Source organism: Heteronotia binoei, chromosome 1 (genome assembly GCF_032191835.1).
Source record: "Heteronotia binoei isolate CCM8104 ecotype False Entrance Well chromosome 1, APGP_CSIRO_Hbin_v1, whole genome shotgun sequence".
NCBI lineage: Eukaryota > Metazoa > Chordata > Lepidosauria > Squamata > Gekkonidae > Heteronotia > Heteronotia binoei.
The window spans coordinates 219,012,357-219,025,230 of NC_083223.1; the positions used below are offsets into that span (position 1 = coordinate 219,012,357).

General features: G+C 41.3%; 1 protein-coding gene across 1 annotated transcript in view; it reads left to right on the top strand.

The window, feature by feature from the left end:
- The window catches only part of PRKCE (protein kinase C epsilon), a 563,878-nt gene that overhangs the window by 530,352 nt on the left and 20,652 nt on the right, over nt 1–12,874 (top strand). Inside the window, exons 12-13 of the mRNA XM_060247704.1 lie at nt 3,776–3,914; nt 7,386–7,574. Coding sequence (XP_060103687.1) covers nt 3,776–3,914; nt 7,386–7,574 — 328 coding nt within the window. The remainder of the gene's footprint in view (nt 1–3,775; nt 3,915–7,385; nt 7,575–12,874) is intronic.

Below are 12,874 nucleotides of genomic sequence, written 5' to 3' on the forward strand. Positions count from 1 at the left end.
GCCAATCTTAAGCCAACTACAGGTCTTGATTTAGCAACCCAAGGAAAGTTACAGAGGGATTCATACTGTACACCACTGTGGAACTCTGGCCAGTTAAGTGAACTGGCAGAAATCTCGGTGTTTTTTTACCAAGAGCATCCTGAATAGGTCTGACTAGCCTACTCTCATCAAAGCTTGGAAGAAGGGCTGGCCACAGTTAGTACTTGGATGGGGAGACTGGGGTTACTATTCAAAGGAAGGCAATGGCAAACCACCTCTGCTCATCTCTTACCTTGAAAACCCCATCATCCTGGGGTTAAAAGGTAAAGTTAGTCCCCTGTGCAAGCACTGGATCTTTACCAACCCATGGGATGACGTCCTATCAGGACGTTCTAGTGGCAGACTTTTATAGGGTAATTTGCCATTGCCTTCTCCAGTCAATTATGACTTGACAACACATGATTATTAGAGCAGGTCAGTTGCTAGTTCACAATACCTAAAACCTTGCAAATCCGTCTTGCTTATTAGCCTGAGCATTCTAGAAGATTCTTTGCTTTCTGGCCCTTAATAGTTCAGAGACTTTGCCTTGTCTTTCCCTAAACTCAATACAATCTAAGTCTGAGAAGAGACAGCTGAATTATACAGTAGTCTATATTGTGATGCACTTGCATAAGTCTGCTGGACTTGGATCACTGGTCTGAACTTGCAAGGCACCTCTTATAGCTCTATGCTAATGCTAACACTGGCCTAGAGATCCTGTGCCAGTGGGCTAATAATACACACAATCCTGTCAGCTTCTTATCTTTATCCTCAGGTACCATTCATGTACACAACAGTGAATGTTGCTATTTGGAAATATTCCATATTATTGGAAATTGAAGCAAATGATTTAAGCAGGTTCTCTTTTTGCCATTCTTGTTTTTCATCATAAACTTCCAAGGCTGATTTCATCAACAGATTTGGGGGAAGAGGCATGGATAATCAATGTCTGTCTATTTTGACCCTTATATTATATATAACAGTGGCCGTTTTCCCACTGAGCTTACCTCGGAGCGACATCCCTCTTCACCGTGCAGCGTCTGCGCGGATTTCCCACCAACTGCTCCGAGGCTGCTCCGAGGAACCAGGAAGTTCCCGACCTTTTGCGTTGCAAATGGAAACCGCTAAAAACCAGTTTACATCTGCGACGCAAAAGCCACGGATCTTCCTGGTTGTGCGCAGCAATTGGTGGGAAATCCGCGCAGACGCTGCGCGGTGAAGAGGGACGTTGCTCCGGAGTAAGGTCAGTGGGAAAACGGCCAGTGTTTCTCTTAGACAAGTCCTGATAAAGGATGGTTTCAAATTAGCTTATATGATTTAAAAAATTATACTAATTCTATAGATATAAAGAAACTGCCACAATAATTTGTCCTAGAAAGATAGTGGGGACAAAGCAAGTATTATGTGAGAGATCTGCCTTTGGATTTCCTGATATTCTGAATTAATTTTAATAGCAAGCAACATCTGGGGACTGCTAAATAGATCATAACAGCAGCTCTTGAGAGGTATTTAACCATTCCCCTTCACCATAGTATTTCCTAAATTCCACCCTCTACACAAAGCTGTAGTTGGCCTCACTGGAGGGAAAAGACAGATGAGCTGCTTCATTTTCCCAGTAAAGCTATCCCCTGTGTGGTATAGAGTTTAGGGTGCTGGACTACAATCCAGGAAATGAAGAATTGAAGCCCACTGCCACTGAAGCTTGCTGGGTGAGCTTGGGCCAGTCACACACTGAGTGCATTCACATACACTAAATAATGTGCTTCACAACTGGATTTTTACTTGCAAACAATTACTGTGTGAAAGCACCCACTGTCAACCTAACTTACCTCACAAGATTGTCATGAGGATACTATAAGAAGGGGAAAGTGTTGTATGTGACTTTGAGACCCCATTGGGGAGAAGGGTGAGGTATAAATGAAGTAAATAAATAGCAGCTTCAGAGCCTGCTCCGGCAGGGAGGGAGGGAGGGAGGGCGGGATAGATAGATAGATAGATAGATAGATAGATAGATAGATAGATAGATAGATAGATAGATAGATAGATAGATAGATAGATAGATAGATAGATAGATAGTTCTGATAATGGTTCTTCCATGGCTCTCTCCCATGTTTTGGCACTCATAGGGTGTGATCACATGGGAGATTTGGCATGACCTAGCCATGCCTCCTCTCTGGATTTAATGTGTGTGAGTTTCTGGCTCAACATTAGGAAGAACTTCCTAACAGAGTGGTTCCTCAATAGAACAGGCTTCCTTGGGAGGTGGTGGGCTCTCCTTCCTCGGAGGGTTTTAAACGGAGGCAATGCTGACCCTGTGAACTCTGGGGGAAGTTCTTGTGAAATTCCTATATTGTGCAGAGGATTAGACTAGATGACCCTGGGGGTCCCTTCCAAGTCTATGATTCTAAGTGAGAATTTCATCCTTCAGAACCCAGTCAATTTCAGTTGCTGTTATTAGCTATCTCAATTGTTCATTAAAATATGAAATTTGTAGGAAGAACTATCAATTGAGAGGAAATGTACTTCATTGAGAGGAATGTACTATGTTGTCAACAATTTATTTTAAACTTATATATTACGCTCAAGCCTGTTGCCACCAATTGTGAGAAAAGTATCATGTAAACAGGTTTTGCAACTCTGTCTTTATTAACTTTAAATGTTTACATCAGAATATTTTTCAGCTTCAGTTGTGCAGAAGACTTGGTAATTTGTTGAATTGCCTACCAAAGGCATGTATATGTGTTTATGTAAGACAGAGAGAATATATTTATATGCATGTAGAAAAAATATTTATGTGAGAGTGGGCATCCATCTACATTCTAGGCCAGTTTTAAACCTGGCAGTCTGATCCCCTACCTTAGAAGATTTCTCATTGCTGACCAACTTCAAGATTACCATTTACTATTCTTTGGCAGTTCTTGACAAGCTTAAAAAACTGTACTGACACACAAATGAATTTGAAGCCCAATTCATTACATTCTCTCCCCACCCCCCACCCCAAAAAAGGTTGTTTCTAATGTCACATTCAGTCATACTCAACTGCATTATCCAAGTGAAAAGTATCAGAAAACAAGATATGAAGAAATACAGTTAAAAACATTACCATTCCATTTGCACAAGCCAGGCATTTTTCTCAAACTGTTTGTTATTGCAAATAATTACTCCATGAATAAACATTGCCCTTTGCTAGTGTGATGATGACCCTTCTTTTGGTCCCCAAATTAAGCTTGTAAATGGAGAAAAAGAGAGAATTAATAGATGTTTGTATCCTAAGCTACTCACACTGGGTAGGCCCTCCTTTGAAAGCAGATGGTTGGCGTCAACACAAGGAAGCCAACAAAAGGGAGAATGGATGGTTCTGTATACTTTTCTGTTGAGTTACAAAGGCTGACAGTTACTAACTTGCTCTCTGAGTTAACAAAGTAGTTGGCTGTTTTTTTGAGCAAGTTCTGAGAAGCTCTTTTTTCTGCCTCCATGTCTTATAAAACTCTAATCCTACAAGGTGCTAGTAGAATTTTAACACTTTCCATATGCACCAACATGAAAAGAGGGTTGATCGGCAACAATAAGAAAGTTTCCTTAGAGTATTTTTGCAAGGAAATAGGTAGGACCAAGGGTCTGAATAGATGAGGTCCTGGCTCTTCCCAGTGACTTTTTAAACACAGTTATAATTGCACATGGGAGTGGGGAATAAGGAAGGCCTCACCTCTTAGCCAGGCAGTAAGGTTTACCCTTTCTTTTTCTTTTGTTATTCTAGGGACCTGAAACTGGACAATATTCTTCTGGATGCAGAAGGTCATTGCAAACTCGCTGACTTTGGAATGTGTAAGGAAGGGATCTTGAATGGAGTAACTACTACTACCTTTTGTGGAACACCAGATTACATTGCTCCAGAGGTATCACACATTGTATTTAAATGCATGTGAAAGTACTTTGACAGTGCATTTGTAGAAAAGATCAGTTCATACCCATGGCATTGCTGCCAGATTCCTTCCACATAATAATCTTGTACATTTTGTAGACTTTGTGACAGTAGTCCCCCAGGATTATTTATACAAGTCTTCACCACATGACATTGTAGCAATTCCCATAACCTCTGTAACAGATTTTAATGTTATTGAGATTATAGGAGTTAATGCAGTTCTATGTTCAACTCCTGAATGATGTGTTGGTACTGAAATCAGTATACATGTTGGGCCCCTAATGTACAAAGCATCCTTTGCACGTGTATGGTCAGGCCTTGTCACCAGGGCAATTATTTTGGAACTGAATGGTCTAGGGTATACCTGAGTCCTGCTCTAATGCAGTATTCCAAAATGAGTCAGAAGGAATCTCAAACAAAATAATCTTTATTCTCATAACAAAATACAGAATTAGAAAAATGAAATGCAAAGGAAGCAAGAACATAAAACAATATTGTGATACAGTAACACATTCCTAGCAATCTTGCCCTTGGTTGTTGCCTAATTGGGGGGGGGGTGAAAATGGGGAATATAAGGGGAAATAAGGGTGAAAGGGAAAACATATGTTGCCTTAAGAGTCTATTGTGCTGGGGCAAGAAGAAAAGATCCAGAGCAAAGGATTCTCAGGGTGAAGGAAAAATAGAAACTGAAACCAGTTGTGTTGTTATGTATCCAAGGCAAGGAATTCAGTTATAGGGTGAAGGTTTGGGAAATAAGTCAAACATGAAGAAGGAGGTCAAGATGCAGAGCCTACTGCAGAATTGGAGGGGCTTGAAACGCTCCTTTTATATAATTTGGAAGAATGAGGTGCTGGAGGGTCACATGTAGGTGGAAATGGAAGTCCAAATATGAGCATACAGCAGGATGACTTGTGATGATTCAGTTAACTGAGAGGCAGGCCAGCTTTGGCTGCTTTGGCAAACCAGTGGCTTGATGACCTTCACTAGATTAGCAGTTGAATGACTGAGGAACACAGAAGGAGGAAGAGGATATTGGATTTATACCTTCACTCGGAAAGCTTACAATTTCCTTTCCTACCTCTCCCCACAACAGACACCCTGTGAGGTAGGTGGGACTGAGAGAGCTCTGAGAGAACTGCTCTTGAAAGAGCAGTTCTTTTAGGAACTTGTGACTGACCCAAGGTCACTCAGCAGCTACATGTGGAGGAGTGGGGAATCAAACCTGATTCTTCCAGAAGAAGGAATCAAACCTGATTCTCCCAGAGAGCCAGTTTGGTGTAGTGGTTAAGAGCAGCGGACTCTAATCTGGGAGGTCTGGGTTTGATTCTCCACTTCTTCACATGCAGCCAGCTGAGTGACCTTGGGTCAGTCACAGTTCTTGAAAGAGCTCTCTCAGCCCCACCTACCTCACTGGGGTTGCAGTCACACGCTTCTTTAATTCCAGCTACCCACAGTTCCTGTTCAGATTTTATGAGCCCGTCCAGACAACCACATCTGTCCCTTGAACACAACTCGTCAGCACCCCAACTTGCCCTGGTTTGATATCGGTGTTATTTGACCCCAGAGAAAGTCTGGCCCTTTTCCCCAGAAGCAGCACACATTCAGGTTTTTCCTGTTTGGACAGCTCATGCGCAATACTGCCCCTTGGGATGTTTGGCACCTGCCATCCGGTCTCCCACCTTTAAAAAAAAACAAACAGCAGACATGCACATGACCAGATCATTGGGAATCTGAGGTGAGGTTTCTGCTTCTCCAATCAACAGAGGATCCATGGGAGGACAGGGGAAAAAATGTTTTTTCAATGTGGAGGATTTCCAGATATCACTGTCACTGCCCAGTTCCAAGAAAGTAGTTTCTGGCAGTCCCCTAGTTTGAATCAGCAACATTAATTCCCAAAACTCCCCCACACACCTCTGAAGCAAAGTTTGATTTTCCCCCTCCCAATGGTTGGATGCATGTTCAACGAAAAACCTGTGGCAGGAATCACCATCTGATTGCTCAGCAACTGAATGAGAGCGAGACGACTTTGGATCTGCTTGACTGGTTGTGCGCATGCTCCAAGGAAAGAGCATGATAGCATTCGATGTCTGATCGTTCAACAACAGGACGAGATCGGGACGAGTCTCATTCTTGAATGCTTGTCTGATCAGCCCACATCGAATCAATATTCAGTGGTTCAAATTTGAGCGCTGCACGCAAGCTTTTAATGTGACATGTGACCACACCCAGGGTGTATTTTGTGATTAAAGGGAGGGAAAGGAGACTGCAAGCCATTCTGAAACTCCAAGTGAAGGGCAAGGTATAAATCCAATCTCTTCTTCTCCAGACTAGAGTCCGCATTCTTAACCACTACACCAAACTGGCTCTAGAGTGAAGAGGGTTCTATAGCTTCTGGTCATTATCTAGCAAAGTGGATATGAGGGTAGTTATGAAGGCTGAGGACAAAAGGTTTTTAATCAACATGCTCTTTGATGCATTCCAGGGAAATTCCTGCTAGATCAGGGGCCTCTGCTTTGATAGCAAACTAGATTATTTTATCCAGGCCTCTGGCAGTTACTCGGGGAATCTTTAGGAGTGTGCAAATACATGGGAGGAGGCAGCAGCCTTACTTGCAAGAGCAGGAATATTTCTATAGAGTATAGGCATTCCTGAGTCAGAAAAGAAATTGGTCAATGACACCACATGTGCAGCCCAATTCTTAAATGTGTTTCAAAGAAACTGTGAACTAAATGAAACATTCCAGTAGCTATACCATAACAAAATAATTCTGAACTGTGTTTCCAGCATTTAGCTCTTTTCTTTAACACGTATCTATTATGCTTATGCATGTTAACATACATATGGCAGCAGAATGAAGCTGCCTTTCCCTGCTATCGTTTCCTCTATACGTCCCTGTGGACCAACTACACATCTTCTAGCTGTTCACTCACTTAAGGAGCCCTAATGAACATCTGCTAGAGCCCATTCCTTTTCTCTGGAAGCTCTCACCTTGAGAAGCAGGTTCACCAAGGAACTGAGGGAGGCATCACCTTTAGAAGTTTATAGGAAGCACTACAGGATCATTTTATTTGCCTGGGGTTTTAATGGGATTTAAGCTGCAAGCATTTTTCTGGGAAGAAGTGTATTTTTGTGTATTTGTGTAATTGTGATCTAACTTGAGCCAAAAGGGGAAGGCAGAGCATAAATATTTAAATAAAGAAGATCAATCTTCATCTCGTTGGCTTGGTAGAGTACAGTTTTCATAGACATAAAGGATATGGTATGCTAAGTATCATGTTACAGTGGATTTCTGAAGAACTGTAGCAATTTACAAGTTTTAAGGTGCAGCAAGCTCTAAAATGTTACACAGTTCCTTTTCAAATAGCAGAAAATGGGACATTTCTGACCAGTCTGTCAATCTTGCTCTTTCTGTCTCTCTCCCTCTCTCTCTTGATTTACCTAACAGATCCTCCAAGAGTTAGAATATGGTCCTTCTGTGGATTGGTGGGCTCTGGGTGTTCTTATGTATGAAATGATGGCTGGCCAACCTCCCTTTGAAGCTGATAATGAAGATGATCTTTTTGAATCCATTCTCCATGATGATGTGTTGTATCCAGTGTGGCTTAGCAAAGAAGCTGTTAGCATTTTGAAAGCTGTAAGTTGGGCTATCTCTCTTTTTTCCTACTTAAAACTGAATTTTCCTTCAGTAGTTTAAGAACAGCCACCACTGGGAGTTCAACTACAGTTCAAAGTGCCACTGTCAGTATAATGGGGTCTGGGATGAATTACACTTCTTGTGGGAAAGGGACAAGAAGTTTGTGTTCCTTCCAGTTGTATACTGTATAAATGTATGCTCTTGAGAATCATATTTCAGGAAGGAAAAAAAACTCTCAAACAATCTGAGCTGTTGTATTGGTCTTATACAGCACACTGTGCGACTTCTTTAGTAGGGAAAAGATTATGTAGTTAAAGAAACACTGTCTATGTGTTTATGTTAGACCCCTATCCAGAACAGACTGAGCATTCTCACAGTCCAATCCTAAATTGACTTATTTGGAAGAAAGTCACAATGGGTTGGATTCACACTAATGTTGCCATGAGCACAAGGATTTCCACCCACAGGAAAAAATTTCCTGCCTCTCTCCTTTCGCAGAGTAAATTAGAGGATCACAGTACTATAGAAGCTATCCAACAAAATACAATATACTATGACTAAATTATTATAATAAAGAACTCTTGCGGCAGCCTAAAATGCCCTTCTATCATGTTCTTCATTATTTCATTATTTAATAAGAACATTAAAAGGTCATAGTCAGTGTCATTAAAATATGGTCAGTAATTTGGCTGACAGTATTTTATCCTGCTTGTGAAAAGAGGAAATGATTCTTCATAGAATGTACTTCATACACTAGTATCTGGAGGTTTCTAACAGTGCGATCCTATGCAAAATTACTCCATTCTAAGCTTATTAACTTCAGTGGATTTAGACTGGAGCAACCCCGCATAGGAATGCACTGTAAATCTATCACAAACATACTTGTAAAAAAATTATTATAAATTTAAATGTGTATGTTTGAATAAAATTTTGTATTAAATTTAAAATTACATATACACTGTTTCAGGCAATCTATATAGCTAATTCTGAACCTGACCCTCGAGTGAGGATCAAAAAATCCATGTTACAGGGCCAGGAATGGATGGGAGATTTTCCCATAAACTTAAGGAAGTTCCAGGTTTGCAGAAAAATCTGATATTTTAAAAAATGGTATTGTTAGAGCTCCCAAAAATCTTAGAAGCTATGTCTGTAACTTACCCCAAGTTTTTATTTATTTATTTTTTATTTATTTATCTGGGATTTATATCCCGCCCTTCCCACCGAGTGGCTCAGGGCGGCTTACAACATATATAAAACTAACATAAAAGTATAAAATTACACTTTAAATTAACATTTCACAATATATAATTAAAATCAAACATTTGTTATAACTATACATCATTAAAACAGCCAGCAGTCATGGAGCTAGGACAAATTTTTAGGACAAATTTTGGAGCTTGCTAGGCAACTGACTCCATGGCTTCATTAGGGTGGGTGGGCGACTGAAAAGGGGTTTTTGAAAAAGGGCAAAAGGGAAGAAGAAGAAGAAGAAGAAGAAGAAGATATTGGATTTATATCCCGCCCTCCACTCCGAAGAGTCTCAGAGCGGCTCACAATCTCCTTTACCTTCCTCCCCCACAACAGACACCCTGTGAGGTGGGTGGGGCTGGAGAGGGCTCTCACAGCAGCTGCCCTTTCAAGGACAACCTCTGCCAGAGCTATGGCTGACCCAAGGCCATGCCAGCAGGTGCAAGTGGAGGAGTGGGGAATCAAACCCAGTTCTCCCAGATAAGAGTCTGCACACTTAACCACTACACCAAACTAAAGATGGAAAGAGAGAAAACGGAGAAAGCAAGGGAGATAAACTGAAGGGGGAGAAAGCAGAAAATGGAAGGTTGGTGGAAGAGAAAAAAGGGGAACTCCTGCAGGAGAAGGGAAAGCAGGAAAGCCAAGATGGGGGGAGGGGATGGCACCTGTGGTTTTTTTCCTTGTTTGTTTTTGGCCATTGTGTGACACAGAGTGTTGGACTGGATGGGCCATTGGCCTGATCCAACATGGCTTCTCTTATGAGAGACAGCTAAAGGTGTGTGGGTGGGTGAATGAGAGGGAGAGAAGGATACAGAGAAAGGGAAGAGACTAAGAGAGTTGCCAGGAAGAGGGGGAAATAAACATGGAGATACTGAGGGAAAATACAGGGGAAATGAAATCCCTACCACCCCCACAACCATGTTTGTATCTTGTAAATTTACATTAATCCAAACTAGTATTAGTTTCTTGGCTCCTTACAAGAAACTTCTTCAGAACTCAAGTGTTTTGGAGTTTTTAAGGATTCTCTCAAAGATTTCCAGCCCTCTTACAAAGTTACAGTCAACAGTTGTTGACTTTGTAAGAGCTCTGTGTCCTTGACACATGTTCAGCTGGACTGCAGCCCTAGTTTAAATTTTATCAAGGCTTAGGAATTTACTGCTGCTAACATTTGAAGCAGCCCTAACTCAATTGATTTCATTGAGAGGAAACATCCTCATATTGTTTTAGATCTTAATCATGAATCAGCTGAGGCCAATAGAGTTACATCATATGGGAAGAATACTGCTGGATTGCTTTTAGCCCTTCCCCCCCAAAACAAGTCACTTTTTGCTGTGGTTTCAGGCTTAGCTCAGTGTTTGAAACTTGTGCCCTTCATCTTGTACTTCTAGCGGCATGCAGTTAACAGGAGGGCAGGAAGACCAGAGGAAATGTAGGGGCGTCTGTGTACTTGACTGCCAAATATTAACAAGGGATTAGCTTTGGAATGTTTGGTTTCCTCACATTGTATTCTTATACATGGATTTTGTTCTTCAGGCACTGTAAATCAGAACTCTACCAAGATCTTAAAAATGCAGTTTTAAGTAGTTTTTGCAGAATGTTTGTTTTCAGTTCAACTTTATTTTCTGTGCAGTATTTGGGAAATTTGCAAATTGTCTTTTAAATATTTTTCTTTCTAAGCACAAAGCTAAAATCCTTTCAGTCTTCCTATTACTTTTAAATTTTTATTGCCAGTGTTACAGCCTCTTAGATCAGGAAGTAAGTTAAAATGACTGACGTTAAGAACATAAGAACAGCCCTGCTAGATCAGACCAATGGCCCATCTAGTCCAACAACCTGTCTCACGCAGTGGCTGTCCAGTTCCTCTGAACAGCCAACAACAGGACCCTTCCCCTGATGTTGCTTTCTTGGCTCTGGGATTCAGAAGCTTAGTGCCTTTGGGTGTGGAGGTTCCCCTCAGTCACCATGGGTAGCAGCCATTGATAGACTTATCCTCCATGAATCTCAAATCCCCTTTAAAAGCTGTTTATTTTTATGGCCATAACTACATATTCTGGCAGCAGATCCCACATTTTTACCAGTCTGTGTGTAAAGTAGTATTTCCAGGGCTTTTTTGTAGTAAAAGCCCAGCAGGAGCTTATTTGCATATTAAGCCACACACCCTGATGTCAAGCCAGCCAGAACTGCGTTCCTGTGCATTTATGCTCAAAAAAAGCACGGAGTATTTCCTTTTGTCTGTCCTAAACCTCTTGCCCATTGGTTTCATTGGATGCACTTGAGTTCTAATATTTTGGGACAGGGAAAAACGTTTCTGTGTCAGCTCTTTCCATCCCATGTGTAATTTTATAAATCTCTATCATGTGCCCCTTAGTCTTCGTTTTTCTAAACTGAAAACCCATACCGTTTTCGCACACAGCTCACCTCGCAGTCACAATCCTGTTCCCTTCGCAGTGTCTGGTCGGATTTCCCACCATCTGCACCGAAGTTACAGGAAGTGCTGCAGCTTTTGCGTAGCAAACGTAAACCGCTAAAACCCAGTTTACATTTGCTACGCAAAAGCCACGGCACTTCCTGTAACTCTGGCGCAGATGGTGGGAAATCCGACAGACACTGTGGAGGGAACAGGATTGTGACTGCGAGGTAACCTGTGTGCGAAAACAGTTCCAGACTCTCCAGCCTTTCCTCATAAGGAAGGTGCTCCAATCCTCTAATCATCTTGGTTGCCCTCCTCTATACTTTTTCCAGCTCTGCAGTGTCCTTTCCAAGAACTTTCACAGTATTCCAGATGAGCCCACAAAATAGATCTATACAAGGGAATTACAATATTGGCCATTTTATTCTCAGTCCCATGCCTAACATAGAGTTTGCTTTTTTCACCTTTGCAGCACACTGAGTTGACACTTTCACTGACCTATCTACTATGACCCCAAGATCTTTTCCCCTGTCATTCTTAGCAAGTTCAGACCCCATTACCCTATACTTAAAGTTGGGATTTTCGTCCCAGTGTGGATAACCTTACACTTATCAACATTGAACTTCATTTGCCATATCATCACTCACTCACCTAGTTTGTGGAGGTCCTCCTGGAGCTCTTCACAGAAAGCCTTGGTTTTTACCATCCTGAGTAATTTTATGTCATCTGCAAACTTAGCCACTACACTTCTCACCCCTAGTTCCAGATCATTTATGAATAAATTAAATAGTACCAGCCCCGATACTGATCCTTGTGGGACCACACTGCTTACTTCTCATGACTTCCCTAGTATTTCAAATCTTTTGTAATCTTTAGGATTGATGGTATCTGAGCATGTGCACTGCCTGCAAAAGAGAGATTCAAATCCCCAATATCAGCAGCTAAAGTATCTTAGATAGCTGAACTAGAAAAGTTTTCCACTTCTGGCCCTGAAGAGACATTGTAAATCTACTATCAAGAATAGACAGCAGTAGGCTTAATGATCTGGTTCAATGTGAGACAGCTTTATATGGTTATATGTGTTAACTGTATTAAAGGAATTTGTGCAGTGGCCTTTTCCCTTAGCAATCCTCACAGGCAGATGGCATCACCCTGAGTCAGGTATACTCTTCACTATAGTATTTGGCAGAAAGAATGGAAGGGCAGCTTGTCTTCAGGTCTGTGTGTGTGTGTCAGCTGTGAATGCAATGTATCCTACTGCTATATAATGTATCTTACTGTAGAATGCATCCTACTGCTATACTCACCAGACAACCCGAAACATCTGTGCTCAGTTGCTGTGTAACATGAGAAATTATCTTACTTGGTCTGAGGAAGTCTGTGGAATCTGGAATATGTATTCTTAGTTATTTTGTAAAATGGAGTTCAGTTGTAAAATGGAGCTTTCTGTCAGGCCTATGGTTGAGGTGGTGGATGTCTACCATCAAGGCATCTACCATCAAGGGATACCATCAAGATTACACTTAGTTATGGTCCAACCATTCCCAAATTAGCCTTAAATACCACAGCCAGCACAATATCAATGCATGGTTGATATGTTATAAATTTAAAATATTTTAACTGTTTTATTAACTGATAATTA